The sequence below is a fragment of the Chelonoidis abingdonii genome, chromosome 5 (genome assembly GCF_003597395.2).
Source record: "Chelonoidis abingdonii isolate Lonesome George chromosome 5, CheloAbing_2.0, whole genome shotgun sequence".
Classification (NCBI taxonomy): domain Eukaryota; kingdom Metazoa; phylum Chordata; order Testudines; family Testudinidae; genus Chelonoidis; species Chelonoidis abingdonii.
Genome location: NC_133773.1, coordinates 44,975,201 through 45,002,392, shown reverse-complemented (window position 1 = coordinate 45,002,392; position 27,192 = coordinate 44,975,201). Strand labels below are relative to the sequence as shown.

Genomic DNA, 27,192 nt, shown 5'->3' with positions numbered 1-27,192 from the left:
CAGGTGTGACAGAATTCATTAGAATGCCTGGGGGTTTATTAGAAATTGGTTGTAACAGCACACTGACTTAATTTAAAAGGAATGATGAGTGTCTTAAACAAGTGCTAGTTTAAAATACAAAATTAATAATTTACTCCTTTTCTCCATGTCTGAATGTATTGTTAAAACTAGCCTCTGAGCCAGCTTTGGGTTGAGCAAAACCCATAGAACATTTTGCAGGAACCTGTCAAACTGGAGGGAATATTGTGTCTGCTGCTGTCTGAGCACACTGACTGGAACTCTAACTGCAGTAATGCCTCACCTTAAATAGAGAAGGAGGGAAGTTTGAAAGAAAGAAAGAAAGAAAGAAAGAAAGAAAGAACAGATTGAGGTGGTCTGTGGGGATGGAAGTGAAAATCAGGGGAATGAAATGACACTCTAAAATCCTAATGTATATATAAGATGAGGGGAGGGGAACTGTTATACAATTACGTAAAGAAAAACACTTCATGCCATGTTATACTCAAAAGGTAATTATTCAACCGTACAAATCTCAGCAGATGTTTAATTTTTGATGAAGCAAATAGTTTTGTAGTAAATACATTTTTAAACGTACTCACCTGAAGAATAACTTTTGGAAGTGTCCCTAAATTCTCAGGGACATTCACAGAATATGGAGACAGCTCAAATGTAGGAATAAAATCATTAACGTCCATTAGAACAATACTGACTGTGGTGGTGTCTGTCCTGGGGCTACTTCCACGATCAGATGACTGAACAGTTAATGAGTAGGAGGGCTTTTTCTCTCGGTCCAAAGGCTTGGCTACTGTTATCACCCCAGTAACAGAGTCTATCCGAAACTCATTATTGGTGTTTCCACTGATTATGGAATAGCGAACCTGCCCATTTGTACCTTCATCTCCATCTGTAGCAAACACCTGGATCAGGTCTGTTCCTGTCAGAGTATTTTCACTCACCTCTACTTTATATAGCTTTTGTGCAAACAAGGGGTTGTTATCATTGATATCAAGGACTACTACAACTACATCCGTAGATGAAGAAAGGCATGGCTGACCTTTGTCTGTAGCTACCACAGTCAAGGTATAATTAGCAACTGCTTCTCTGTCAAGTTCCCCAATGAGCCTTACTTCACCATCAATAGTGCCAATACTGAATTTGTTTCCCAAAGGCTTCAGCAGAGTATATTCAATGTAGCTGTTAGGACCACTGTCCGGGTCAGTTGCTTGAGCTCTAAACACAATGGTGTCTATGGGTGTATTTTCTGGAATGTAAGTCAGCTTTGCAGAGATAAAGCTTGGAGGATTGTCATTCACATCCAGCAGAATAATGGATACTTGAGTTGTGCTTGTGTATCTGGAGGCTGGTAGAGTAGCCATGTCATGAACCTGAACAACAAGGCTATAGAAGGACTGACTTTCCCGATCCAAAGGGTGCTTGATGCTCAGGACTCCATTCTTGTCAATATTAAATTGACCTAGGCTATCTCCTGATGTAATACTGTAGGACAACTGTGAGTTAGAGCCTGTAAAACAAAAATAAGGACTGTAACTTAATCCCATTGATCTTGTCGTACATATGAAGTATACAGAAGTAAGTTTTTTAATTTCTAGTAAATAACATCATTAGAGGTAGATAAAAATGGCAAAATGTTTACATTTTGAAACAATGAAATTAAATGGGAGAATAAGTAATCACGTTTTGTGTCATCTGCAATTAAACAGAGATGTGGTAAGGTTGCATATTATATTTGATATGTCAGAATCAAGAACTGCACTCAAACATTACTGAAGATATGGTTAGCTGACAGTCTTGATAAAATATTTATAAATTGAAAAACTTTATTTATGCATTTCTGTAAACGTGCATACATGTTTCCACTGAATGACACAAAAAGCCATAGATTCATAGACTCTAGGACTGGAAGGAACCTCGAGAGGTCATCGGGTCCAGTCCCCTGCCCTCATGACAGGACCAAATACTATCTAGACCATCCCTGATAGACATTTATCTAACCTACTCTTAAATATCTCCAGAGATGGAGATTCCACAACCTCCCTAGGCAATTTATTCCAGTGTTTAACACAGTTAGGAACTTTTTCCTAATGTCCAAATTACTTAATTCTCCTCTTGCCTGCAGTTAAGCCCATTGCTTTCTTGTTCATTCATTTAGAGGCTAAGGTGAACAAGTTTTCTCCCTCCTCCTGATGACACCCTTTTAGATACCTGAAAACTGCTTAGCATGTCCCCCATCTCAGTCTTCTCTTTTCCCAAACTAAATAAAACCGCCATTCTTTCAGCCTTCCTTCGTAGTCATGTTCTCCAAGACCTTTAATCATTCTTGTTGCTTTCTCTGGACCCTCTCCAATTTCTCCATCTTTCTTGAAATGCAGTGCCCAGAACTGGACACAATACTCCAGTTGAGGCCTACCAGCGCAGGTAAGCGGAAGAATGACTTCTCGTGTCTTGTTTACAACACACCTGTTAATGCATCCAGAATCACGTTTGCTTTTTTTGCAACAGTATCACACTGTTGACTCATATTTAGCTTGTGGTCCACTATGACCCCTAGATCTCTTTCTGCCATACTCCTTCCTAGACAGTCTCTTCCCACTTCTGTATGTGTGAAACTGATTGTTTCCTTCTAAGTGGAGCACTTTGCATTTGTCTTTATTGAACTTCATCCGGTTTACCTCAGACCATTTCTCCAATTTGTCCAGATCATTTTTGATTTTGACCCTGTCCTCCAAAGCAGTTGCAATCCCTCCCAGTTTGGTATCATCCGCAAACTTAATAAGCGTACTTTCTATGCCAACATCTAACATTCGTTGATGAAGATAATTGAACAGAGCCGGTCCCAAAACAGACCCTTGCGGAACCCCACTTGTTATACCTTTCCAGCAGGATTGGGAGCCATTAATAACTACTCTCTGAGTACGTTATCCAGCCAGTTATACATCCACTTTATAGTAGCCCCATCTAAGATTGTATTTGCCTAGTTTATCGATAAGGATATCATGCGAGACCGTATCAAATGCCTTACTAAAGTCTAGGTATACCACATCCACCGCTTCTCCCTTATCCACAAGACTCGTTATCCTATCAAAAAAAGCTATCAGATTGGTTTGACACGATTTGTTCTTTACAAATCCATGCTGGCTATTCCCTATCACCTTACCACCTTCCAAGTGTTTGCAGATGATTTCTTTAATTACTTGCTCCATTATCTTCCCTGGCACAGAAGTTAAACTAACTGGTCTGTAGTTTCCTGGGTTGTTTTTATTTTCCTTTTTATAGATGGGCACTATATTTGCCCTTTTCCAGTCTTCTGGAATCTCTCCCATCTCCCATGACTTTCCAAAGATAATAGCTAGAGGCTCAGATACCTCCTCTATTAACTCCTCGAGTACTCTAGGATGCATTTCATCAGGCCCTGGTGACTTGCAGGCATCTAAACTTTTCTAAGTGATTTTTAACTTGCTCTTTTTTTTATTTTATCTTTCTAAACCTACCCCCTTCCCATAAGCATTCACTATGTTAGACATTCCTTCAGACTTCTCAGTGAAGACCGAAACAAAAGAAGTCATTAAGCATCTCTGCCATTTCCAAGTTTCCTGTTACTGTTTCTCCCTCCTCACTGAGCAGTGGGCCTACCCTGTCCTTGGTCTTCTCTTGCTTCTAATGTATTGATAAAAAGTCTTCTTGTTTCCCTTTATTCCCATAGCTAGTTTGAGCTCATTTTGTGCCTTTGCCTTTCTAATCTTGCCCCTGCATTCCTGTGTTATTTGCCTATATTCATCCTTTGTAATCTGACCTAGTTTCCATTTTTTATATGACTCCTTTTTATTTTGTAGGTCATGCAAGATCTCGTGGTTAAGCCAAGGTGGTCTTTTGCCACATTTTCTATCTTTCCTACCCATCGGAATAGCTTGCTTTTGGGCCCTTAAGAGTGTCCCTTTGAAAAACTGCCAACTCTCCTCAGTTGTTTTTCCCCTCAGTCTTGATTCCTATGGGACCTTACCTATCAGCTCTCTGAGCTTACCAAATTCCGCCTTCCTGAAATCCATGGTCTCTATTTTGTTGTACTCCCTTCTACACTTCCTTAGAATTGCAAACTCTATGATTTCATGATCACTTTCACCCAAGCTTCCTTCTACTTTCATATTCTCAACGAGTTCCTCCCTATTTGTTAAAATCAAGTCTAGAACAGCTTCCTTCCCTAGTAGCTTTTTCAACCTTCTGAAATAAAAAGTTTGTCTGCAATGCAGTCCAGGAACTTATTGATAGTCTGTGCCCCGCGGTGTTATTTTCCCAACATATATCTGGATAGTTGAAGTCTCCCATCACCACCAAATCTTGGGCTTTGGATGATTTTGTTAGTTGTTTAAAAAAAAGCCTCATCCACCTCTTCCATCTGGTTAGGTGGCCTGTAGTCGACTCCTAGCACGATGTCACCCTTGTTTTTTACCCCTTTTATCCTAACCCAGAGACTCTCAACACTTCCATCTCCTATGTCCATCTCCACCTCAGTCCAAGTGTGTACGTTTTTAATATATAAGGCAACACCTCTTCCCTTTCCCCCCTGTCTATCCTTCCTGAGCAAACTATACCCATCCACACCAACATTCCAATCATGTGTATTATCCCACCAAGTTTCAGTGATGCTAACAATGTCATAGTTGTCATACGATAACAACACATTGATTAGGCCACATTTTTATTTGTTTTTTTTTTAATGTTTTACTTCAAAAGGACACCAAAAGCAGTGGAGTCCCAGATTACTCACACATGCGCCAATCAAAAAGTATATTATGGATTTAATCACTAGGGATCACTTTGGATTTATAAATGTTATAAGTGCTTTGAACATGTTAATGTTATGTAATAAGTATCTTATAATTCAACAGGTATCAAACCTACTTCCACTGTAGTCTGTGGAATTTTTCTATGGACTTTAATGATATCTGTATCAGGATCTGTTAAACCTACCCTTCCCTTCTAGTCTCAAAATAATTTTGATTTGAAACAATGTATCAATTGTGCCTGTAAACTATTTCGTGTAAAAAGACACATCCTGGTTACACTGAAGTTTCATTAAAGTTAATGTCAATATTTCAGTTGATTTCAGTGGAACAAGAATTTGGCCCTAAAACTATAGGCCTTGAGGGTTAGTAAGATGTATCCAGCAAAAGGGAAATAAGGATGAGGAAGCAGAACAAACACTGTTCTTGAACAAGGATAGTGGCAATAAAAATAATGAACTTTTTTTTGGGGGGGGGAGTAAATTAAATGAATTAGGGATGACAGTAATTGTATATTTACACACAATCTATATTTGCATTGCAGGTGGATATTGCCCATCACTACTAGAATATAAACATATAAACAACATTATCATATGAGAAGAAGAATTTGGTTGCTTTAGAGATATAAAGCTTGATTCCCCACTGTGTTACTCCAATTTCAAAGCAGTGTAACTCCATTAATCTAACCAGCATAAAATAATGCTGAGTAATGTAGTGGTAAATCAGAACCGTAAAGTCCATACCCTGAAATTGGATAGGGAGTATCCATTAACGCTTATGTCCATGAAGAGGCTCACTGAAGTCAAAGGTGCTATGCATGGCTACAAGGTGAGTCCCTGAAGATCTCTTTAAAATAACACAGATTAAGGGTGAAATCCTGGCCCTATTTAAGTCAAAGGAAGCTTTTCCATTGACTTCACTGGGTCAGAAATTTACCCTATATCTGATTCTTAATGCAAATAATGATACACACTCAAAAGAGAGGGGCAGAGAGGTTATATAAAATAATTATTTTAGAAACTGTACCAATAAAAGCGAACAAGAACTAGATTGGGCAGAGCAAAAGAGAATAATGTATACATATATGCTTTACCATATATGAAAGAGCATTCAAAATATCAAATGAACAACCCTTATCTTATGATTGAAATATAACTGCTACAATTATGGCCAAGGAAGACATCTATACATTTTGGTAAGAAAAATACATTTTGAATCCTGACAAAGTGATTTTAGGCATGCTATATATTGAAAAAAATGTATTTTGAAAAATTAAAACCCAGAGCTCATGCTAAACATTTATATTATTTTTTAAAAAGGTGAGTTGAGATCTATTTCCTCTTTCTGGTCTCTGCATTAAACACTGAAATCATAAATACATAATTTTAAAATTCTATACTTAGCCTCTTTGGTCATAAAGGTTGTGTTTGAAACTTAATGGATTTTTATATTCTAACTAACCCTCTCTTAACTTATTTTTCCACAGTGTATAATCTCAAGTCGGACATTTATGTGTCTCGCTACTTTATATTTCCTGCCAATTTTATTCAGTAGCTTCTCCCCTACCCACTGAACTTCTCAGGAAATAAATGATTCTTATATACAAAGTATTAATTATTGCTGTTTATTGTTCTCAAAGTAGTAAGACTCTAAATCATCCTCTTTTAAATATGTAGAGCCGGACATGAAAAATGATACATTTAAATAACATTTGGAAAAGATTAATGTATTTATATGCCAGACATATATTAATTAATGTTTGTATATCACTTTGAACAAGTGAAGCACTAAGTATTATAATATTATACATTTATTTACCTTGGTTTTAACTTGCTTAACTTTACCCATGAAAATATTCGGAAATGTCAAGGAAATGTATTCATAGCATGAAAAACTACAAAATTCATCAGTTAGCAATCCTACTCTTATTTAAACGAATGGGAATTTGGCCACTGGCTTTCACTGGGAAAAAAATGAACCCTAAAGAAGATCGAATTAGAAATACTTTCATTACATTTATTCCTCTGTGTTTACAGTTTTTTTGTGGTATATTTTATCACTTGTTCCATATGCAACTTATTACTCATTCTTTTTTTATCTTCACACCCACATGCTATTTTACTTCTCTGACAATATTTGTTCATAGTAGTACTGAACTTCCGGTATTTGTTATTCTTCCAATTCATGACAGTTTTATTACACTTCCCTGTCTATTTCTACGTGATGCAATATATTCATTCTTTGTATTGCTTTTTGAAACAAAACAAACAAATATCTCATCATTCTCTTGGGTCTGAATCTTGGAAACACATCATGCTACTCACATGCTCAGCTGAAATCCTGGCCCTACTGAAGTTAATGGGAGCCTTACTATTGTCTGTAATGGATCCAGAAATTCATAGTCTCACTAGAGAAAGGCATTGTCCATTTAAAAAAAAACAAAAACAAAAACAAAACACTATGCACTTAATTGGAGGTGGGGGCATCTTTCATCTGTATTGCTATTGTGAACCATCTTTATCCAAGACGGGAGGACTCCTCCACACTGATCACTGTCAAGACTGAAAAGTAGTTAGCTGCCTCATTGGATTTATCTTTTCTCTCTTACAGATGCTTGCCTTCAAAGCTCAGATAGGGATATGTCAAGCTCTTTAAAGTTTTTAATTTGGTTAATTAATATGAATGGAACAAGGAAGAACTAACCCTTTCCCGCTCATGTTGGCACATACAGGGCCCTGAGCATGACCAGCAGATACCCTAACATCTTTCCTGGAGTTTTTTTCTGTGGTAGTCTCTCTCTTTTCTAAATCTCTTAAAAGCTCAGTCAAGAGGTTGCTTTGGTTTGTGAGGAAGTTACTCAAGTTATACCTTTAAACATTTCTATTAATTCCATATGAAACAAAAACAAAAACCAGAAACAAAAATACAAGACGCAATGCATGTCTTTTTTTTTTTGCACAGATTTAAAAACTGTAGCAGACTCTCTTTGATATTACTATCTATCGGTATATAAAAGCACGTCAAACTGCTGAAAACAACCATTGTTTCCCAAGAGGAAGGTCAAACAGCAAAATAACAACGGAAGTATTTTCTTACTGCAGGCTTTTGCAGACTTTACTAATGTCTATCTTGGATTGACAGAAAAAGCAGCCTGATATAAAACAACATGCCCTTCATAGCTCTGCAGGCTGTTCGTATGATTTAACATAAATAATCAGACAACTTCCACAAAACAATAGTTTATTAATATACATTCTGTGAGCTATTTATGGAGAAGTAGAGTTGTAACTGCTACCTTGTTTTACACCAGTGTGCAGGAAATTACACTGGTAGAGATTTCAGGATTGAAACATCAACATAGCTTGTAACATTTGCTGAAGTTACAGAGATTGTTTTATAAAGTATACTGTAAGTACCTATGCTGAGTTGTTGTAGCTGTGGTGGTCCCAGGCTACTAAAAAGAAGGTGAGTGGGTGAGGTAATATCTTTGGACCAATTATAGAGCATGAAGGTTTACAAGCTGTCAACATGCAAAGATTTAAAAGATGATAATATGTGTAATCTGAAGCTTGTCTCTCACACCAACAGAAGTTGGTCCAATCAAACACCTTGTTTCTCAATATACTATAGTGAACCTAGCATGCCCAGGTAATGCAGTTTCTGCTCTATTAATTTTAAATCTAGCCTAATAAAAAAGTAAATTTGCCATAAAATATAGGGGATACTGCACCTTATTCCCCACTGCCTCACACCTTGTGTTGTCATTTACATCTATGGAATTTGAGTGCAAAGTAGGTATAAAATGTTACTATTACGATCTGGAAGTATTTCATGCCCATTCTGCTCAGTGTAAATAAATGAATAAAGTGAAAGGCAATGGATAATAAGGTCCACAATGTTTAATGACATTAAGGTGGTCACCCAAATCAAGAGAAAATTCAATGCCAAGCATTATACCCCATTCCTAGTTGCTTTTTCATTTGCTTTTTTGTGCTTTTTGGTGTGTTTATTCTTCTTCTATAACCTCACTGATGCTATTTTGAGTGATGTGTCCATAACACGGATTATCCTTCACTTCTAAAATCTACATTTTTCAGTTATTTTTTATAAAACTTAACTTCATTAATGACTTTTTGCATTTAATAAAATCAAATACCCTACACAGTAATATTTTAAAGTTTGTGCATAATTATTCTTCATTAGTCATTACAGGCATAAACTATACGACAAAAATCAGTTTGCTAAACAAATTATACACATTATCATCTTTTAAATCCCTACATGTTGACACCTCATAAACCCTCATGTGTATAATCCAAGCATTAAGACCTTTTAAGTAAGCATTTCTCTGACATGTACTGACATCGTCCCTTCATATTCCCTTATAGTATACAATACATTTACTGGGGGCATTGTAATGACTACTGATGAGGTTCCCACATATTTCCTTGTAGTGTTTTAGAACCTATTATACGTTTTGTTTTAAAATAATGTTAAGAAAAACAAATCCAAATAAAATATTAAATTAAAACAGTTGTATTATAGATCGGATTTAAACTCACAATATTAAGAACATTATCATTAAGTATTCTGTTCTCATTGTGCCTACATAGTTCAATATGCTCAATATGTAAAACATTCTAATAATTTGTATGCCCAACAGGGATGCCAGAGAAGCCAGTACTTGACTTCACTAAGTATAGACATGTATTAAATGTCTTTTTTGTTTTTTTTAACTGATGTCAAATAGAAACACGGAAAAAACCTTACATTCTAAAACAGTGTGAGCCATCAAAAAGTCACCATTTACACACAGCGGTAACTAAAATATCCAGGTATTTTTAAAAAAACCCTAGATATTTCAGATACAACTGTATGGTTTTTGTGGATAAATAATGTTTATAAGGATGACTATTATTTGCCCATTCATGAGCAAATGCCTTAATATCTTGCTGACATGCAACATGCATTTGCCATCAGAATTTTTAGAATACAAAGGAACACATACCATCATCTGCATCAGTAACATTCAAGTTGAGAATAGTAGATCCTGGAGGCAGATTTTCCGTCAAGGACGTGCTGTATGAGGGCATGCTGAATAGTGGCGGATTATCATTTACATCTAGTATGTTGAAGTAAACTCTGATGGTAGTGAACTGACCACCACCATCTCCTGCATGGATAGTAAGAATGTAATATTGCTGCACTTCATAGTCCAATATGCGAGTCAGGTTAAAGACTCCAGTGACCGGATTCAGGAAGAACATACCATCTTCATCGTCTTCACTCACAGTATATGTGATTTCTCCATTTACACCAGAGTCATCATCAGTAGCTAAAATGGCTGCTACCAAAGAACCTACACAGAACAATGGAAGAACTCAGTGAGAGAACAAGTACAAGGAATTTCAAAAAGACTAGAAATAAAACTGAATACTCCTACAGAACTGGTAAACAGGCCATTCTTGTGGAATAACAGGTCTCTTCCTCAAGAAATAAGAGCCTCAAAATTTTATGTTTTTGTTAAAATTGGGAATTAATTACATATTTAGGCCCCCAGTTTACCAAAGCACTTAAGCACCAAGGTCCATTCCTATTCAGCAAAGCACTAAAGCACTTGCTTAACTTTAAGCATGCAATTAGTCCCACTGAGGCACTGAAATATACCTAAATTAACTAGATATCTGTTTTTTCCTTGGGACTACATTTAAAAGGGATGAAACCTGTTGGGTGCCACAGAAATTAAGAGTGTGCTCTATAATTACTCTAAAAATTTAATAGATTTTAATAGAAAAAATCCTTTCTATTTTTTAAACCATCCTTAAAAAAAGGAGAAAATTCTATATTAAATTCTATAAGATGGTTTACAAAACCTATAGAAAAAATATTTCATTAAATTCTATGTGACTTTTCCATAAGAGTGTGCTCAAAATGATCAATAATTTCACAAACTTTCGCTCCACAGGGACATTTTTTACTTTCTCTTATATTTAATTTTATTGTATACAAGTTTTATTAGGCTGCTGAGTGGTTATTCTAGTATGGTTTTTATTTTAAATTATTCTTAGGACATACAGAACCATGGACAGGCATCTCTATTTTTTATTTAAAATTGCAAAAAGGAAATATGCTGCCTTTCAATAGTATTTAACTTGCAGTGTTCAAGGACGGGAACCCTGAGTGTAGATAAATGGCAGCTATTAAACCTACATTTATTCTGTTTTTGAATGGAGCTTCTGAAAGTTGTAATGTCTGTTCAGTGTATTACAAACTTTTCGTTTTCTTTTTTTTCTTTTTTTAAATTACCATGAGCAACAACATAATACTTGGTCAGGAAACTAAAACTCTCATTCTTCAGAGAGGGTCCATTCTTGCAGTCTTTATTCAAGCATAATTCCTACTTCCTTTGAGTTTGGCCCATTGTTTTATTTTTGCACTTCTTGCTATACTTGCTATGCTATCCCTGCTTTACTGAAGTTTAGAAATTGGGTGTCAGTGTTTAAGAATTTTTAATACTAATTATAATTAAGGTCACTACGTTTCCAAAATAGAAAATAATTTTGTTGCTTTTTCATAAAACCAGATAAATTACATGCTTTACAACACAATTAGTTATATTTGAGCTATGCAACCATGAAAACTGCTCAATATCAGAATGAAAATTAGTGCTACAATTTCATCTGTTTAATCAAGCTGAACATTCTGGTTTCTGTTACTGATATTTGATTTCCTAATGTTTCAGTACTGCTGATTGCAGCTAAAAGGCTGTCCTAATGCAGGATACGATTACCAAATGAATAGTCAGCATATCAGCTGCAACTATAATTTGCAAATAAATAAGGAGCCAATCATTGCTAGCCTTTGTGCAATGTGCAGGGTTAAAAAGGGAGGTAAAGAGCCTTCATGCACCCGCGTAAAAGAGCAAACCGCAATTACAATCCCTACACTGGATGGAATCCTGGGAATGTTCCACTTGTGCATCACCTAGGATAGTGTTTCCCAAACTTGAGACGCTGCTTGTTCAGGGAAAGCCCCTAGCAAGGTGGGCCAGGTTGTTTACCTGCCACGTCCGCAGGTTTGGCCGATCGCGGCGCCTAGTGGCCACGGTTTGCCGCTCCAGGCCAATGGGGGCTGCAGGAAGCGGCACGGGCCAAGGGACATACTGGCCACTGCTTTCAGCAGCTCCCATTGGCTTGGAGCAGTGAACAGCAGCCAGTGGGCAATGCGATCGGCCAAACTTGCGGACGTGGCAGGTAAACAAACCAGCCCGACCTGCCAGGGGCTTTCCCTACAAAGCAGCGACCCAAGTTTGGGAACCACTGATCTAGGACATAAGACACACCAAGTGGGAAACACCTACCTGCCCCCTGCATGTTGGCCTGTCAACTGAAGCAAGATCATTGGAAAGTGGAATGGGACAAGCTACACCATCTAACAGTAGCACCCCTGTGGGCACCTGTGATAGGGAGCGGATGAAGGCACAATTCTGTGCCAAACACCACTGGACCAGTATATATCTAGCACATTTTGGCCTTAAGTAAATATACTGTCCTCAAATTATTACAACTTTTTATTAATTTTTGATGCTTGAATTCTATATTTTTGAAGATTGTTTTAGTGATTTAAGAGAATATTCTCATCTCAAGCTACCAAGATTATACAGTATGTACACCTGTAAACTAATTCCCCTTAAAACATACTGAGCCTAAAAATACCACATTCATTACCCTAGGCAGCCTCAGCAACTATCTTTCTGTGCTTAGTACATGAATTCCCATGGTACCGCAATCACTGCTAGAGTCATTTTTTTTCCAATTCACTGCACTGAGCATGGTAGTGGTCTCTGACCATGGTAGTGGTCTTGCCCACCATATGTAGTGTATTATCTACAGCATGCACAACAGCATGAGTGAAGGAAAGAATTCCAAACTTAACTCAGAATTTCCTCTCTTGGTCAGACCGAGTCTGACCCTTTAATATTATAAGGTTTTTCTTTCCCTTGTGTATTTACTTCTTTTTAATGGTAGTATATAAAAGAAAAGATCTACAAAACCCTCTCACTTATGCTCTAGTAATTCCACAGGTCCTTTGGCAGGATGCATCTATTGTTAATAAAACATTGAGAGACTACATTATCTGATATGTTGAAGCATAAAAATACTATGAATTCTCACAGTATATTTCCATTCCCATTGTATATGATACAATGAAAAACAACATTCATTTTGGGCTGAGGATATGCATACCAAGTTTCAGCCCAGAGGTGAATAAGATGGAGTTATGAAGAGAGCTGTGCAAAATGTTCACTTCAAATCTTAATTCACTTGAAACTGAGGCAAGTTAGGGGTCTTAGTTTAGCTTATAAATATCAGTTCAAATCTATGAAGGTCTCATATTTAGTCAGCCTACATTTTTCTGGTCCAGCTGACTCCCCAAATGTAGCAACCTTACTCCCGCTTCCTGCTGGGACCTGATGTCCACTACCTGTGGTCTTCTGGGAACACTGAGTGGCTGCCACTGCACAACATTTTTCTGTTCATTCTCATTTAGTAGTAGGACCCAGAGGCCTCAATCAGGACTGGAGTGCTCCTTGCACTGGGCATGTAAAAAAACACATAAAGATATGAGCCCTGCCCTACACCTAAAAATGGCAGTCTTCCTTTTCTGGGAGGCCTACCATTTGTTCAATAGCTAACTCTGGCAACAGGAATGTCCCTTCTTCTGCTGCCTATGAGGAAAGTTGGGCCCCTTCCTGACCACCCCTAAAGACAGTCAATTTATGGGAATGGGATTTGGTTCCATTTGGCTTTCTCCTCACCATTAAAAAGATGGAGGAACCACAAAAATGAGGAGGGTGTCACCTGCCCCAAACACAGCAAGGTTGCCCTACCTTGCCTGAAGAAGAGAAAGGGTAAGTAAAAGCTGCATCCCACCTTGAGGCCCTGTGCCTATGCTGTGAATGAGTAAGATAAAGGTGAATGGATAAAGCAGGGAGGTGGTTTCTTGGAAGCACATATTCTATAGAATTTGAACCCGCAAGGAATTATTTAATTATAGTTTTGCATCCCTGAAAAATGACATAACAGAAATATTTGCAAATGTTTACCGCAATGTCACCATTATAAGAAAAACAGAAATAATTTTTAGCATTCAACCTCTGTGTCGTGTTTCTATGTGAATGTCTATGCTCTAAATAATATGGATAAATAGTGATGGTACACATGAAAAAAAATGGAATGCTAATCTGCCACGTGTTAGCAATAAAATTAGTGTGTCAATAGTGACAATATTAGTGATCACTGCTGTATAGGTCAACTGAAAATAAAGGGTGTGGACCATCAATTTTAGAAAATAACAAGGTTTATTCCTTATTTACCTGGGGTAGTATCCTCTGGTACATCAAACGAATACACAGGTTTAGAGAATTTTGGTATGTGATCATTAACATCACTAATAGTAATGTTTATTCTCATGTCTGAGGACTGTAGACCATCATCAGCACGAACCAGCAGGGAATACTTGGAGCAACGTTCCCTATCCAAACGTTTGGTGGCTATCAGATCTCCTGATTCTGGGTCAATGTGGAAGCTGTCATCAGCACCACTGATGATAGTGTAAGTGACAAGAGCATTAGCTCCCTAAATAAAAACAAAAGTAGTCAGACTAAGTTATTTGTCGGGCAACCCTTTAAGACCAAATCATTCCAACAACTGCCATCTGCAAACATTGTTCGGAACAATTTCCTTAACAAAATAGCACACACACATAACCCACACACGTCTAATATTTATTAGATTTAAAGATTATCAGATTTTTAACTCCTGTTCAAAAAAAGGATCAAATCTAGTCAGTAAAATAAAGTGCAGGGAAACACTGGTCTTCTACAGATTTCGAAATCTGGTTTAAGATCAAGTCAGTTTCACCATAATCTATTTACCATATCATTTTCTCTGTTAACAGTGATTAATGTTTCATTTTATTGTTTTAAGTTTGTGAAGCTGAATTAAGTGATCAGTCTAAAACAGGGCTCAATTCAGCCCTTTCTATTCCATGCCTCGGCGCACAGGGAGTAATGGAGAAGTAGCAGCCAACTGGCAAACATCCTTCTTTAAAATGAAATGATAAACTTGCTGTTTAAAATTACAGGTCACTTAGGCTACATCTACTCCGTCAGCTAAGTTTGTGATTCCCCTGCTCATGTACACACACTTACACTAGCACTCACCGAGTGTAGCCACTGTAGCCTGGGTAGTGGCAACAGAGATATGCTGACCTGTGCCGAGTATAAATTCACCTGAAACTAGTGGGCATGTACCTGACATAGTTCAGCTATGCCTTCGGTGCAACTACCAACGCTACCGCAGTTACACTGCTATTTATACTCACATTAGCTCTGTTCACAAGCAAGGGAATCACAACCCTAGCATGTAGAGTAGATGTAACCTTAAATGCCATGTTCATATCTGGTGCCATGAGAGAGATAAAGATACTTATCTGAACAGTTGGACACTATGTCTCTTACCAAATTTTTTATCCAGAATGTTTGTTCAAAAACCAAGAATCAGCTAATTGATCAAATAAATTAAAACGTATAAAGCTGCCCAGACTCAAACAGCTATGCATAGCACTTCAGTCCACATACTCTCTGTATATTCAGGTGTACCTGGTGTACGTAATGCATTTTCCTGTAATTGTATAGTTTAACAAAAACATTCAGTGAAAACTTTGAATTTCTTAGGTGACCACACTCTTTATTATTTGTTCCATTTAACCAGTTATTCCCATTTTCTCATAATGGAGTCCAGCTATGAAACTGACTGCATTTGATATGGTCTGGCAAAATCAGTAACTTTTCATAAATTAGGTGAAAGGCAAAGAAAATCAAAATACTTAAAACCCATTAAAACAAATCATCTGATATATAGACATTTCCTGTCTATACACTGACTAAAAAAATTGGCAAAATACAAAAAGTTGTAATTGTTAAAGCCATGGCTACTACCTGGTGCCTATGAAATGACATCACAGTTATGTTGATCTGAATGAATGCCTTAATAATGAAAACTACTGGCCAAAAGCCATTATATAAAACATACAAAGGATTTTTACACATTTAGAGCATGATTTTTGAAGGGGTCTTAATCTGGCTTCCTTTTTTATGCCCACAATTTTATTCTTTCCTGCAATTGCGCATGCAGCCAATAGATAGATGTCTATAGGCACGAGCAACATATTGAGCTGCAGTCATCTGCTTACGTAAATTACAGGTGAAAAAAGTAGGCCAGGTTTTAGAAGTCAGACCCTCAATATCTAAAAATTTATTGTGGCAAGAATATTACATGTAAAAAAAGATCATACAATTCACTTCAGAATGGAAAGGAAGATAGTTAAAATCTTCTATTGTTAGAAACACACAAGTAAAGATGTATATGGAATTTTAAAATGCACATTGTTACAAACATCAAAAATGCATCTTGCACTCTTCAGAAACATTTTAAATAACTGGCATTAGACTACGAAAATTAAGTATCATCATTCCTCCTCCCTGGAAGTCAAAGGAAAGACTCATTGAAATGAGAGGTTTGGAACCAGCTCTAGTAGCATATTAGTATGCTAAAAATAAAATAAAATATATGGTTATTGATACCTAATATCATCTGATGTTTTCTAAAAACATGTGCCTCTAATCATCCAGTTACAAACAATGTTAAAATTAGGCTCCACACTTACAAACAGACATGTCACTATTATGAAGTCATGATTCTTTTATTCACATTTTATCTACCAGCTACAACTTACATTGTGGATAACTGACTTACACATCCTTTCTATTAGATGCAGGGACACAAAGTCCTGCTCTTTGCCCTTACAAAAGAGATGCTGCTAGGAAGAGAAACCAACAAACTGGAAGGAGAAAGAAAGAAAGAAAGAAAGAAAGAAAGAAAGAAAGAAAGAAAGAAAGAAAGAAAGGAGACATACACACATCTTTACTCATATTGGAGGTGTTCCATTAGTTTGGTTATAGAAGGGACTAGATAAACTATCATTAAAACAGTCATAGAAGCCGGCACTAAGCTAACACTAAAAGAGTTATAGGATTAGCCTTACTACTGTTGAGTTAACTCATTATTTATTTAAATGAAAGGTGTTTGTTTTTTAATTCTTTGATTTTATAGTTTATTGGTAATACAACTTGCCTAGTACACATCTATTGACTTTGTAACCTTTTGTATAGTCAACAGAAAATCAATTAAAATTAACAAAACATTACAATTAATATTTAAATTACTTCTCACCCAAAAGAAATGAATAAATCAATGAAATTACACATACACACAGACTTCCAACAATATTGTAATATCATTCCTAGGTCAGCCTTTCAGCTGGAATGCTTCCATTATATTCTTAATGGCTGCTCAGTTGTAATGTCTTGATAGCACTGAATCCGTATGGTTGACCATCAGATGCTAGGAAAAGTACTATGTGCAATAGGGTTTTTCAAAGTTCTTTCCTTTCCCTTTTATTTTTATAAAATTAAAGCCCATGGTAACACGTAATAGTGACAGTAGCTAGATCTAGTCATAGAGTAGGCAAACACTGTGAAAGCTTCCCCAGGTTAAAAATATCTTTGCCTGACACAATGACTAGTCTGTAAATTTTGAATCTTTGGATTTTGGACATCTTCATATTCAAAGCTGTTTGGATCTGAAATTATGGTTTCAAACACTTCCCCACCAAGGAGCCTTGACCATGGGCTAAAGTGAGCACTTTTAGGACTGATCTGATAGTCCAGTTTCTGTGTCAAGTCAGTGTGTAACATCTTTGCTGAGAATGACAAAAAGGATGCTAATTAGTATCAAACTATGGATTGTGATTTTTTTAATCTGTACAACTGCTCATTAAAAGGTGGATTGAGAGCATCCACTCATTTCACACAGCCCAGTGAATGCCCTCAGGTGACAGCAACTTTGACTAACAATCTTTCCAAGAGAGTAACTCACAACTATGATACTTTCAGAATATACTGTGGGGTAGGAGAAGGGGAAGACTGTAGTAGAAAAATGCACTTCTTTCTCAGGTGAAATTCTCATTACAGTAGTTCAAGATCAAGTCAAAATATGTTCACAAAATGGTATTATTTAATAATCTTGTTCAGATAAGAAACATTCTCTACCTCATCAGCATCCATGGCTGTCAGCTGCATTATTTTAGATCCATCTCCTATATTCTCTTCTACAGTTAGATCAAGCATGTCTGTTGGGAATACTGGTGGGTTGTCATTGATATCTTGAAGTGTTATTTCCACCTAAGATGCAAGAAAAAAGAAAAGTTTCATGAGTGCTGTATCCATCAGACATTGATTAAACATGAATGTTGCAAATCACCTAACTTTGAAAAAAATCAGGTACTATGCCTAAACAGATGAATAAGAACATTCCCAAATAACAACAGCAACAACAGAAAAAGTCCCTAAGGCTATTAAAATTCCATGTTGTTATGAAATCCTCATAGAAAAGCCTCTAACATAAATAAAGTTCATTTGACTTGTTGATAGCAATTGATTTTAAATGGTCTTAGCCTAGTTTATATTGGACTACGTCCACTGATCAACTGTCATTGCAATCCTCAATGTTGGCCCTTGGAGAACAGCTGCCAAGACCTGGGGAAGAAGATCATTCAACCATTAAATGCTGCCTGACATAAAGATGAGGTGGTGTAAAATTCCCCCTGAAATGTTTACATATTGGCAACTCTCAGTTCTGCGGGAGGAAAAATTCCCTTGCATTTTATATAAAAAAGCATTCTGTTCTGCCCATCTCCCCCCATCCAAGATTCTCTGATAATTGCAAACACAAATTCCTTATCCCTGCCTAGTCACATCTAAACAAATATTCTTTTAATACATTGTGTTTATATACTTCACAAATATTAATGCTAGTGTCTGAAAGATTGGACAAGGTTATTTACTCATTGTTCTATGTGAGTAAGATTGTTTAATTCTCACAGGATTGCTGATGCTGAAATTCAAAACTGTAGGGCTTGCTTTTTCACTGTTCATTGAGTATTGCTTGCTAAGGTTCTAATAAAGGAAGAGAAGACAACAGCTGTTTTATATCTATAGTGAAAGTAAATGCTTCCCACAGGGCTCAAAACATTAAGTGGTCACCAGAATCTGAAGACCACCAAATAGAAAACTGAGTAGCTGGGGCAGGGCTGTCTTTGTTGTCTATTTTACAAACAGGGAAAGGTAGATAGGTGAGCTAGATAGAAAAAGAAACAAAGAAATGAATACCTTAAAAGAAAAAGCAGATATGCAGATTGATAGATAGAATAATAATTGTATTTTAGTACCTCCCTTTCTCATTGCCCACAAGGGATTTCCCCACACTTGATTGAGAACATATGGCTTAACCTGGTCTGGGTATAATCAGTGCAGACATTTGAACTCCACTGCCAGTAGTTTCTACAAGCTCTAGTAAACTACTAGATTTTCTTCTTATACTCTGCTATGACCTAACACTAAGGTAATCGATGGGAGAATCAGTTTTATTTGATCAGGAGAATAAGCACCTCAATGGTAGGAGTTTCATTTCTGTAAGGAATAAATAGTCTCTGCCAATATACCCAGGTGTGCCAGAACACGGGGTAGGAGGCTTACTGGCTGTAAGGGTAAGTGACAGGGGGAGAGGCACTGGCGAGTGATTGAGGAGTGGTGTCTTGGAGGAAGGGAAAGTGCAGGGGCGGGAACTCAGGGGAAGGGGCCATGCAGGGGCTGGGCCTTGGGGGAAGGGTTGGGACGGGGTAGTGATATGGTTCAGGCACCGGTGGCTTCCCCACTTTTAGGGAGCTTCCACTGCTCCTTAATCTACCCCATGCTCTGTCTCAATCTGTGGCCTTGAGGTCACTTAATCTGAACAAGAGTCTTCCCAACTCAGTTCATCTATATTTATCTGATCCTGTTTCTTATTGTTTCTCTCTCCAACCTGACCTCAATGTCAATTTCAACTGCCTACTTGTCCATTCCTCCCATAAATACTTTCATGTACCTTTTATACATCTCTGGCAAATTTCAGTTTTCAAAACAATAACCGTAGGTTTTTGAAAAAACTCAGAAAACTATCTAAGGACCTCATTCTACAGGATGCTGAGAGCAATCAGTTCCCATTAGCGTCAATGAAGTAAGGAGACTAGGCCCTGCATAAGCAAACCACTTTTGTTTTTAAACACTTGTTTATATATGCTTTCGAATTTTTAAAATCTTGTTTGCAAACATGTTTATAATAATTCTTAGAAAGTCTGAAGTTTAAACATTATTTTATTCACCAGTATTTGTTTGCTTTGAGATCTGTTATTGTAGGGTTGTTCATGAGTGTTGGGCTGCTGGCATTTTTGTATGTAATTATAGAAGAGAACTGAGTCATCTGTGTTACTATAATAAACATTGCATGAACATTGTGGGAAAGCACTTGTTAAAAGTGTAAGTCAAATGTTGGACCTGTCAGCTTTGAGTGCCTTTTACAGAAGGCCATAATTAATTACATTATATTTAATTTATCTGTATATTTATTACCAGCAGTGCATAGATATCTCCCAGGATGAGACCTCATATGCGAAACTTCCACCAGGAAGCTTTTGTTGCCAGATTCAAACCTCTGAAAACAAGAGTTTGTAATAAATCTTTAATATGCTGACCCAACATTAACTATAGTGTCACAAACAATTACTCTAATTAAACAGCCAGAGAGATTCATTTTCAAAGAATTAAATTGTCCGAGAGGTTCATTTTTGAAGAAACTGAGGCAGTATTGTGACAATTACTCATAGAATGAGAAAGGAGTTAGTAAGAAATGGAAGATTAAGGATTATTATATTTTATACCTGCCAGTCAAGTCTTGGCCCTTGAACTGTCACAGCTGAAGCATGCTGTTGTTCTACTGAAACTATTAAATTTCACCAGCTACAGCTTGAAAGTACAGCAGCTATGCAGCTTTTCAATTTATTTATTAATGATATATATGCACAGCTAATGTTTCAGCCGCAGGTGACATTTCACCACCAGAACACATTTTCACAATGACTGATTGTCCTTTGTAATGTTTGTCAACTTTTGGGTTTCTTCCAGCTAATGCCTTTGCATTGCAGAGATTTATACGTAAGATCAATAAGTCATTCTGGATCTTAACCTGAAAATTCAGTGCAACAAATAAATAGAACAGCCATATTTCATACTGACACCCCTTTTAAAATGCAGGAACAGAGCTAGCTCACAATGAAACAAAAAAGGTCAATTATAATCAGAATGCGATATTTTTAGGTGTGTTTGTAATAGTAATTTTCTGATGTATTTATCTGTGGTATACCAGGATTGATATATTGGGTCTATCTTTATGATTTATTTGCAGGTAGTGTATTTCTAATTATCCAGCCATGTAGACAGTTGTAGTAGAATTAAAGATAGTCTACACACAGCACTGCAAACTGAAAGAACAATGGCATATGCCCATTAAAACTGATGTTACTGAAGCAAGGTAGCTCAAGAGGAGAGAGACTATTATTTCCTCACACTCCCTCCCCGCAACACTGTCAGTTGCTTTGTTCTACACCTTAGGGCCCATTCAATAAAAAATACATTCAAATTGTATTTCTGCTTGTATTGGTCTCTAAGAGCTAGTACTTAGTCTTCTATTTGGAGCTATTGGGAAATATGGTGAAAGGGTGTGGCTTCCCTCAGAGACAGAGTTGGGATAACTGCAAGCCCCCTCGGTGGGCGGAGCCAGGACAGGAACTGGAAGTATAAAAAGCCAGCCCTCCAGCTCAGTTGGAGAGGAGCAGGACATCCCTCACCCGCTGCTGGAGTGCAGACCCGACAGCAACTGCTGCAGTGCCCGAGATGTGGAGGGACTGCCAGAGCTGCTGGTCGCCAGAGACATCGAGGAGTTGCTGGGGCTGCCATTAGCTGTTTACCCAAGCGAGACGGATGATGACCCTGGGACCCAGGTACCCTGTGTCGAATGGGTGTGTAGGAAGTAGCCATGGGAGCTGCGTTGCGGCTGGATTTTCCCGCTGACCCAGTGGCAGACCATTCTGCCACTGTTAGAGCCCTGGGCTGGGACGCAGTGGAGTTGGGTAGGCCTGTGTCCTCCTATCCCTACCACCTCACCCCTGGGGTGGCAGTTTCCCCACCACAGGCTGAGAGGCCTGTGTTTGTTGGCAATCCGCCAGAGCCAGGGTCCCCAACTATTTGCTGCCCCGCCCTGTTTGAGGGCTTGGGCTTAAAGGCTCATTATTGCTCTGTCCTGAGTACAGGCCAGAGCTTCCTGCATTTTCTGCCCCACCCTGTTTGAAGGCTGGAATAATAGACTTGTTACTGCACTGTCCTGTCTGTAGGCCTTGGCTAATAGACTCATTATTGTTCTGCCCTAAATACCAGCCAGAGCACCTAACTGCTTGTTGCCTCGCCCTGCTGGAGGGCCGGGGATTATGGACACTGCTGCTTTACCCTGACTGTGGGCTAGAGCTCCCAAACTGTTTAGTGTCCTCTCTGCTTGGAGGACCGGGGCTCCTAGACTCAGTACTGGGTTACCCCGCCGAGTTTCAGAGACCCCTGATGCATATTCCCACAAAACTGGGCTCTTCCAGAGGACTTGTAGCAAGGGGTGTGGCCTCCCTACCAGATGGACGGAGGGGCAGCTGCGACCACCTTACAGGAAAATAATAACTATTTAGGAGATAGAAAATTAATTTAATAGATGAAATACTTTCACAAGCTGAGGTATGAGGGCAGAAGCTCATTGGGAAGTTGTGCTCACCAACTTTTTATAGTGTCCTAGTTTGAAGAGGTATGGCTAGTTCAGTGAACGACTTCAATATTTATTATTTATACATTTGTTGAGGAGATGGAGGGCAGGGAGGAAATAACATTCTAGAACAAATATCAAAGCCAATACAGATCCTTCCTTAATAAACTACCTTTCCCTTTCCTAGATATTCACCAGCTTACATTTGCTGAAAATGACCTTCCAGGTTTCACAATCTACCTCACAGGTTCCCCAAATATTTGATTTGTATCATGATTACCTGTGTCACGAGCTGCCTATTCACAACAAAATAAAATCCCAATTCTGAAATCTTTGAGTGAAATCCTGGTCCTGCTGAAGTCTATGCAAAACTAACATTGGTTTCCGTGGGGCCAGCATGTCAAGCCTTGTACACCTTAGCATTCCATTTATTTCAACAAGAGACTTAGTGTACAAGGATTGCAATACAGAGTCATAATACCAGAATCAAAACTTGTTATTGTCAGCTGACTAAGAACTTGAATAGATCTACTATAGGCAGAGATAAAAAGAATAGCCTGATCACTCTACTTTTCCATAACACTTTCCTCCTCACAAATTTCAAGTATGCCTTTAGGATATTGGAGAATGAGGTTTGCTTTCTTATTATGCAACATATCTGCTCTTAAGACAATACAATAATATCATAATTAGGGCCTCATGCAAATATTTTTACTTACTTAGTCCATTGAACTCAATGGTACTATTTACATAAGTAAGGGCTGCATGATTAAGAAAACATATTTATTAGAAAAGAAACTAATAATGACAAAAAGTCCGTTAGCAAAACTACTGAGTTCAAATAACAGGATAAACTTCCCCCTCTACACTTGTAATTAACAATTTCCTCAGACTCAAGACTTGGTAACATTCTTACACTAATGCAAGAAACGTGCTCCTACAGCAGAACCTTCATTTATCCTCAAAATCTCTGTGCCAATCTGATTTCTAGGACAGCCTATGGCCTTAGATATTTTCCAAGCAGGGGAAATATTAATTAACTTGAACTAGTTAGGATTATTATTTACGTTCAAATTAATCTCTTAAATTTTTTTTTCTATAAACAAATCCACATTACACCATGCCCTGGGGGAATGAGTAACATTAAGTTTGCTAGCATGAGGTAAAAACAATATGAGATTAAGAGTTCTTTTCTCAACCAAACAACTTCAGGTCTAATCACACATAAATAATCAAACTGGGAGCTTACATCACAAAGCAATCAATCAGACACTATTTATATAAGTAATCAATTAGGGCTTGATTCTGCACTCATTGAAGTCAGTAGCAAAACTCCCATTAAATTCAATAGTTTGGAATGAGGCCTTTACTCAGAGCAAAGCATGAAATACTGCTTTTCTGGTTAAATTGTGTTGTTTCTCAGGAGAGCACATTCCTTCCCAAGTTCCCAGTTGCAAGTGTGAAGGCTATGGCAAGCTTTAACCTCCTCTGTAATGATGCTTCCGAAGCAGAAATAATGTCTCACTTGCTGTATGACTGTGTCATTCACTGGAATGTTGCATGTCTTCCCAGAATCCTGGCATACCGCCTAGTTTTTGTTTTGTGCACATTCAACTGTAAACTATATTCTTTGCCATATTACTCTACAATCATCACAACTTTTCTATTCATAAAAGGGCATTTTTTTTCCTTCGAGGATTACGCTTGCCAGGCGTCCAGTTTTCAATCAGAACGCCCAGTTGAAAAGGGACCTGGCGGCTCCAGTCACCACTGCTGACCGGGCTGTTAAAAGTCCAGTTGGTCGCCCGCAGCGTGGCATGCAGGGTTCCAGGCAGACTCCACATGGCTCCCAGGAAGCTGCCAGCATCTTCCGCTAGCTTCTAGGTGTTGGCCACAGGGACTCCATGCATTGTCCCCGCCCCGAGCGCCATCTCTGCAGTTCTCATTGGCTGAATACTGCGGACAATGGGAGCTGCAGGAGCAGCATCTGCAGGCGAGGGGAGCCACCTGGCTGTGCCTGTGCCTAGGAACCTGTGAAACATGTCACTGCTTCTGGGAGCCACCTGAGGTGAATGCTGCCTGGATCTCGTGCTCTGCACACCCTCCTGCATCCCAAACTTCCTCCCAGAGCCCGCACCCTGCATTCCCTCCTGTACCCCAAACTCCTCATCTCCAGCCCCACCAAGCCCACTCTCCCAGATAGAGCCCGCAATTTCTCCCACACCCCAACCCCTTCCTCCAGCCCAGAGCCCCATCCTGTACCATTTCAGGCCTCCAGAGTTCATACCCCTTCCCATACCCCAACCTCCTGCCACAGCCTGGAGCCCCCTCCTGCACCTCAATCCTCTCATCTCCCAGAGTCTACACCCCCAGCTGGAGCCCTCACTCCCCCTTTGTACCTCAACCCCGTGCCCCAACCTGATGAAAATGAGCGAGGGTGGGGGAGAGCGAGTGACAGAGGGAGGAGGATGGAGTGAGCAGGGGACAGGGCCTCAGAGAAGGGGTGGGGCAAGGCTGTTCAGTTTTCTGCAACCCTAATGAGGGTACAAAGAAAGAGCAGTCTTCTTGAGCCTCCTGCACATTCATGCAAAGGCAGAGAGAATATGAACTGGGTGAGGGACCCTCCCATGCTCACATGGTTCTCAGCATTGGATCAGAGTATGAAACATTTTATTTTGTCCCTCTGGCACTGATCCTACCAGGCTTCCACAAGAGGAATTCCAACTTTCTTCAAAGGCAGTCCCACATAAAGCGGTCTTGCAGGATCAAGCCCTGAGTAGCTTTATTCTTCATGCAATTTTTTTAACGTTATTTGTAAGGGGCATGAAAAGTGTCAACTAAAGTGGCTTACCAGACACAAGCCAGACAACATTAACTGAAAAAGATGAGTGTCCAATTTATATACATTATATACACAATTATCCTGTCCCCATATCTCCATGATATAATCTACTCAATTATTAAATGGCTGCTGGAGAGTCAGGTTTTACATTTTTAGTCAAAAGAGACCCCACCTTCAGCAACAAACAAAACCCTAGACAATTACTGCTGAATAGCTAAACAAATTCCATGCTTGACATAAAATGAGTCATTTCAGTTCTGGAATAAAATTATTTTAGTGACCTAACCTATGGGGTTTATGAGCTAGAAAGGTATGTAAAGTAAAGCAGAGATGCTTTCATCCAATTGCATTTGGAGGAAATGTGCCAGATTCTACCCTTACGTAGACTGGATTTGGATGGAATATGGTCCAGTGTGTTTAAGTCTCCATAGGCCCATTATTTAGTAAATTTTATCTAGAGGTGAGAGAAGAGATTTAAAAGGTACAAAGTGAGAAACAATACATTTTTCCCACCAAACTTTTCAATTGTCCAATGAAAACTAGGAAACAAAAATGCCACAAAAATGCTGAACTGGCTCATGTGGCAGCAACTATAGTATGCTTGGCAGCAGAAAAAATATGCAATAACCCTCCCTACTAATCACCATGTCCGTTTGTGTTCTTGATCAGAATCCTTTGGAGAGAATATGATCTAAGAAGAAAGGAACCCCCAAATGTCTTGTTAAGTGTTTAACATTTCTTCTTTTATTATTGATCAAACATAGAGGAAAGCTAATTTGTGGAAACGCAACTGATTTTCTTTTCTTTTCATTTATATATTGTTGTGTCATGCTTTCTTTTTTCCATTTGCTGAAGTCATGTTCTCTGGAAGTCTCATGAGATACCATCTAATCTAAAGATACTATATCACACACTGCTATAATTGTTAGCAGAGGGCTCTTGTTTATGCCTAGAGTTTTATAATGTATGACAGAAAACTCAAGCCTTTTCTCCTTTCTATACAGGAGACAGTTCTGGCCCATAATCTGAAAAAAGTTTTCAGTATGACAAGAAGTAAGGATATTTCCAGTCTTCAAATATCCATAGAAATGCTAAATCAGAAAACAGAAGGCTAAACTTTGTTCCATTACACTGATCTGACTGAGAGCAGAATTTGGCCAAGGATATTTATTTCCTTCCTATCTCCATCTCTGTGGCATTTTTGTACTTGCAACAAACTATGGCTGCCCAATACTGCAAATACTTATGCATATGTGTAGCTTTATTCACAAGTAATCTGAGGGACTACTCACCTGAGTGAAGTTACACACATGCTAAGTATCTGCAGAATCAGAGCTTATGCATTTCCACTAAACTGTGATGTCACAAATATGACATTGACATAGCATCGAGATACTAGAGAGAAGTAGCAGGTGCATCTTGATAGCTCCACCCAGGTATTAAGGGAGGAGTTAGAGCATTTCTCAGATGCAGAGAGAACTAGGGTCTGCATCAGAGGACCAGTATGGAAAATCCTAGGAACAGCCAAGTTTGGAGAGAAAAAAAAATATAGCCTTATGTTTATTATTTTAATTATCAATTATGCCAGAGCCTAGGAAGGTGGTACATGCCCTGCAGGTCAAGTTTATGTTTACAATCTTCAGAACAGAGTGGAAGTCCACCTGCTTATCATAATATGCCTTTGAACAAGGTAACCGTTTATATTCTAATAAAGACAGATATGAGTTGATTAACACATCTGAATATTCAC

The 27,192-nt window shown here is 38.3% G+C and overlaps 1 protein-coding gene across 1 annotated transcript in view; it reads right to left on the bottom strand.

The window, feature by feature from the left end:
* The window catches only part of FAT4 (FAT atypical cadherin 4), a 230,837-nt gene that overhangs the window by 94,774 nt on the left and 108,871 nt on the right, over positions 1-27,192 (bottom strand). The window contains exons 2-5 of the mRNA XM_032775006.2: positions 17,977-18,108; positions 14,179-14,440; positions 9,811-10,161; positions 600-1,522 (exon numbers count right to left, since the gene is read on the bottom strand). Coding sequence (XP_032630897.1) covers positions 600-1,522; positions 9,811-10,161; positions 14,179-14,440; positions 17,977-18,108 — 1,668 coding nt within the window. The remainder of the gene's footprint in view (positions 1-599; positions 1,523-9,810; positions 10,162-14,178; positions 14,441-17,976; positions 18,109-27,192) is intronic.